General features: G+C 46.4%; 1 protein-coding gene across 1 annotated transcript; it reads right to left on the bottom strand.

Moving 5' to 3' along the window:
- Window positions 1-204: 204 nt before the first annotated feature.
- LOC104509582 (rhabdoid tumor deletion region protein 1-like) lies at window positions 205-2,818 on the bottom strand (the record flags this gene model as incomplete). The annotated part of the gene is given in 4 exon segments (XM_010151562.1): window positions 205-446; window positions 1,354-1,449; window positions 1,452-1,468; window positions 2,593-2,818. Coding segments are annotated over 4 exon segments (581 nt in total), but the record flags the coding sequence as incomplete, so codon positions are not given.
- Window positions 2,819-3,885: the final 1,067 nt, after the last annotated feature.

The raw sequence follows: 3,885 nt of genomic DNA, 5'->3' as shown, positions 1-3,885 counted from the left end.
ATTCTAGACTGCCTAACTCTGCTGGTGCCACACTACCCTGCTCCTGACCTGCGATAAAGATGTGAAACTGTTGACCAAGGACTTTTCAGGAGGGTTGATCCAGAGTAATGGAGGAAGAGAAGTTTGGTTGTGAAGGTCTAATCATGCAACTCTTACAGCCAGACAACAACAGAGGGCAACAGACCTCCACCAAACGTCACGTTGTCAGCAAGGTTTCCATGTGATGACACTGATGGCGATTTTGGCAGCTCTTTTCACTGCCTCACAGGGATCCTTCAGACACTGCTGAAACGTAGCTGTATGCTCTAGGAGAGTCTTGCGGCCCTCGGGTAGCTCAGCCAGCATGGTGAGGGTTTTGATTGCGCTCAGACGGGCTTTGCTGGTTTCCTCAGCAACCAGCTTCAGTAAAGGTGGAATGGCTGCAGCACCGAGGGCTGCAAATCTCCCTGTGGGGACATAAACGGGCTTTAAAATGTGTTACACGTCCAATCAACATGCTTCTGAATTGCTGCCTTCTACTCCCTGCCCAGCTACAGCTGTGCCCACCCTAGGGGGTGCAGTGCAAAGAGGTAGGACATGCTTTTCTTTTAAGACTGAAGCTAGCTGCCAGCTGCTTGTTGTTAAGAACAAGGATCCTTCTCAGAGAATTTTATCTGCCTTGCACATGATTATTTCATTTGTGAGAACCTAGCTAAGAAGACATGAGGCACCGAATGACAGGATAAAGTCTTGGAGGGGATGTTAGATGCCCTTAAGAACATCCTGCATTATTTTATTTTCAGACACTGAGATCCACTCCTGCGTTGTTGGAAGCCAGGGGACAGTTGCAGAGGAGGACCAGAACACAACTGCTGTTGTTGAGTCCTTTATGTCTAATTACTCATTCAGCACACTGAGAATTTAGCAGTTAGTATCTTCAGTGTTGCTTGGGAGAACTACAGACCTTATTCATATCCATTCCTCTCCCAGCCATGAGCGAGAAACTGCCTCTAACCACAAAGATTGTTTCCAGGAAGTGGTGCTCCTCTGTGGAGGGCTGGTGATTCAGTGTAGCCCCAGGTACATGCATCTCTCTGGGCTGGGCTTGAATGGAAAACATTCCCCCTCTGGAGCAGCCCTGAGTGAAATGAGGCAGGTGGGGGAGACCGATAACTCCTTGGCCTACTTCAGGTGAAATATAATGTCCCCCCGGACACTATGGGGAACAACAGTAGTTTCTCAGACAGGTGTAAAGAAATCGCTAAGTTCTTTAACACTCAGAAACTGGGGAGTAGGGGAGCAAAAGGTTTGTTACCAAGTTGGATTAAATTGGATTTCCGGAACGTCTGCCAACAGAACTGCCCCGTCTCTCACCCTGAGGTTTCACAGCGGCAAACATCAGTGCTCCCGTTGCGCTAGCTTGGACTTCAGGGTCTGCGTCTTCCAGCAGCCTCACCAGCACAGGGATGACTTTCCCTCTGGATGAGTCCTGTGGGGAGAAGATGGTTATGCTGACTGCGTCTGCTCCCCAGGCAGCTGCCCACAGCTGCTCCCCATGCCCGCACCCCTGCAGCCCCCCTTTGTCTCGTGACCACAGCGCCGACACAGACCCCCTCTCTGTTCTCTTTGGAGTCGCAGTGCTCTGGCTGTTGGACAGATGGCAAGCACCACCCCCCCGCCAGGAGGAAAAGAAAGGGGATGTCTGTGCCTGGTGGCTGTTACCTCTGCTTGCCAATACAATACTGATGATATCGTATCAACCCATGTGTGTGGGCTTACCAATTTTTAGGTTGTTTTTAGGTGACATTTGGATTTTTTTTCACTTTCCACAATACACTGGAGATTGATGGCCAACAGCATGTAACAGGATGTGGGACTGAGCGTGCTGGTGGTCCTAGTGGCAATCCAATTAGAAACCTGGCTGTTGAACCCTATACAGGCTACAAAAACTGCTAAATTGGGAGTCTGCAGTTAATTCTTCTTCCAGGTCAATTTTCTCTCCTGCTTTCCAGGCTCTTTAATGCAGGGAATATTTAACAAGGCCCAGCTACTGCCAGGCCCTAGAACGTAGCTGATGTCTGTACTCTGGGTGCATTTCAGCTTGCCGACTGACTCATTTCGTCTATATTCTCCTTTCCTATAAGACCTCACTTTGTTACAGGACATTAGGAAGTGTTTTGTGTTAATGGGTTTGTAAACTACATGGTCTGGGGACCTTTTTAAACGAGTTACCTGTTGAGCACTTTTATGATACGTTGTGATTGCAGGGCACTCGACTTAAGTTGTTCCTTTCATCCAGTGTTTGATATAAAGATTGCTTTTTCTGATTCATCACTGACGTACGTAGCAGCCAGTGTCAGAAAACTATTTCTTTCCTCAATCCCACTGAAATAGGAGAATGAATGACATTTCCCCATCCGTATCTGTTTGCTTTTACAGCAGTTACGATTTTCAGAAGTCTTCCACTTATAAGTGCATTCAGGCTGATATTGCTTTACATGTGAGATGTGACAGCTTCAGTGCCTAGTGAACACAACTGTAAACTGGTGACATTGATTCCATCATGAAATGAGTACTTTCTTGGGCTTAAGTATTATAGACAGATTTCTTTACCCAATTTCCAACAGGACCCAAGCTGCTTTGCTTCTGATGGCCACTGATGAGTGTGTGAGCTTCTCCTTCAGGACAGCAATGGCACCAGTTGCTAGAGCTTCAGAAGCTTCCACACGCAGACAGTTGGAGAGTGTATCAAGGATGAGGTCCTGGATTTCATCCGACTCAGTCTTCAATTTGAGGACAAGCGAGGGAATCAATCCGGCATGCAGTATGCCAACAGCCCCTGTGGCAGGAGACAGAGAAGGAGCATGGGTGAGGTGTGAGTGCATTTGCTATTTCTACCTGCAGTTTGGATTTCTTAATAAGATCAAAATCCGTATGATAACTCATTTCCTTACACAGATGTGGGATGGAGAGATGGCAACTACAACAACACTGCTTTGCTCATAAATGCCATCTTAGCATTGCTTCCTCAGAAAGCTTCCCCAACAGTCCTGTAAAGACATCATCCAAAATGGCAATTGCTCTGATGTTCCCAGTTTCCCCCACTATAATATTTCTCCAAAAATTATTCTTGATAAGAAAATATAGGGGGAAAAAAGACGTCACCTTATATCCAGCCTTTCTACCTGTTTTCAACATGAACATCTGCTCAGAGAGGCTGAGCTGTGAGCCTTCAGAGCTAGTACTTTCATTCTCCGCTATGGTTTCTGTGGGGGAAGTCAAGGTTTGGGAAGCTGTCGGCTTCCTCACACATTTCTTTGTAGTGATTCTGTCATGGGGAAAATTTAAATTTTGAGCTTTCCAGCAGTCAGTACTCCTTGCACTCTCTCCTAAGGGAAACAGCATCAAAGGAAGAAAGATCATCGCTTGCAGGGCAAATGACGTCTCTGCTATGAGCGTCTGATCTGTACCAGTTCTTACACTAAGTCAACACTGCAGCAGCGGTGCCATGGGAAAGCAGAAAGCAGGAACGTACTGTCCACGAGTGATTGTGGGAAAACAAAATTCTCCAGCTGTCTTGTTGCTAAGACCGATTTTTGGTTGCTAAGAGAAATGTGGCTCCTTTCAAGTGATTCATATATGGTCAGATAAGGAGGTTTTGTGGCTAAGAGTCATCAAGGTATTTTCAAATGAATCTCCACAGTCAGGGACAAAAGGACAGCGGGAAAGAGATTTTAACGGCCCTCAGTAGTGCACAGAAGAAATCCCTCAACTTGACAGCCAGGTGAAAAACATGATGCTAATCTAGAGGTCATGCTGTTGAACAGATTTCTGAGGTTTTGCGGACATTAAATAACTTATGTTACTGACTTATTGGGATCCACTTCACTAATGCAAACTTAAAGG

This window comes from Eurypyga helias, unplaced genomic scaffold, assembly GCF_000690775.1.
Source record: "Eurypyga helias isolate BGI_N326 unplaced genomic scaffold, ASM69077v1 scaffold30185, whole genome shotgun sequence".
Lineage (NCBI taxonomy): Eukaryota > Metazoa > Chordata > Aves > Eurypygiformes > Eurypygidae > Eurypyga > Eurypyga helias.
Note: the sequence above shows the minus strand (reverse complement) of the source record. Positions and strands in the feature narration are given on the sequence as shown.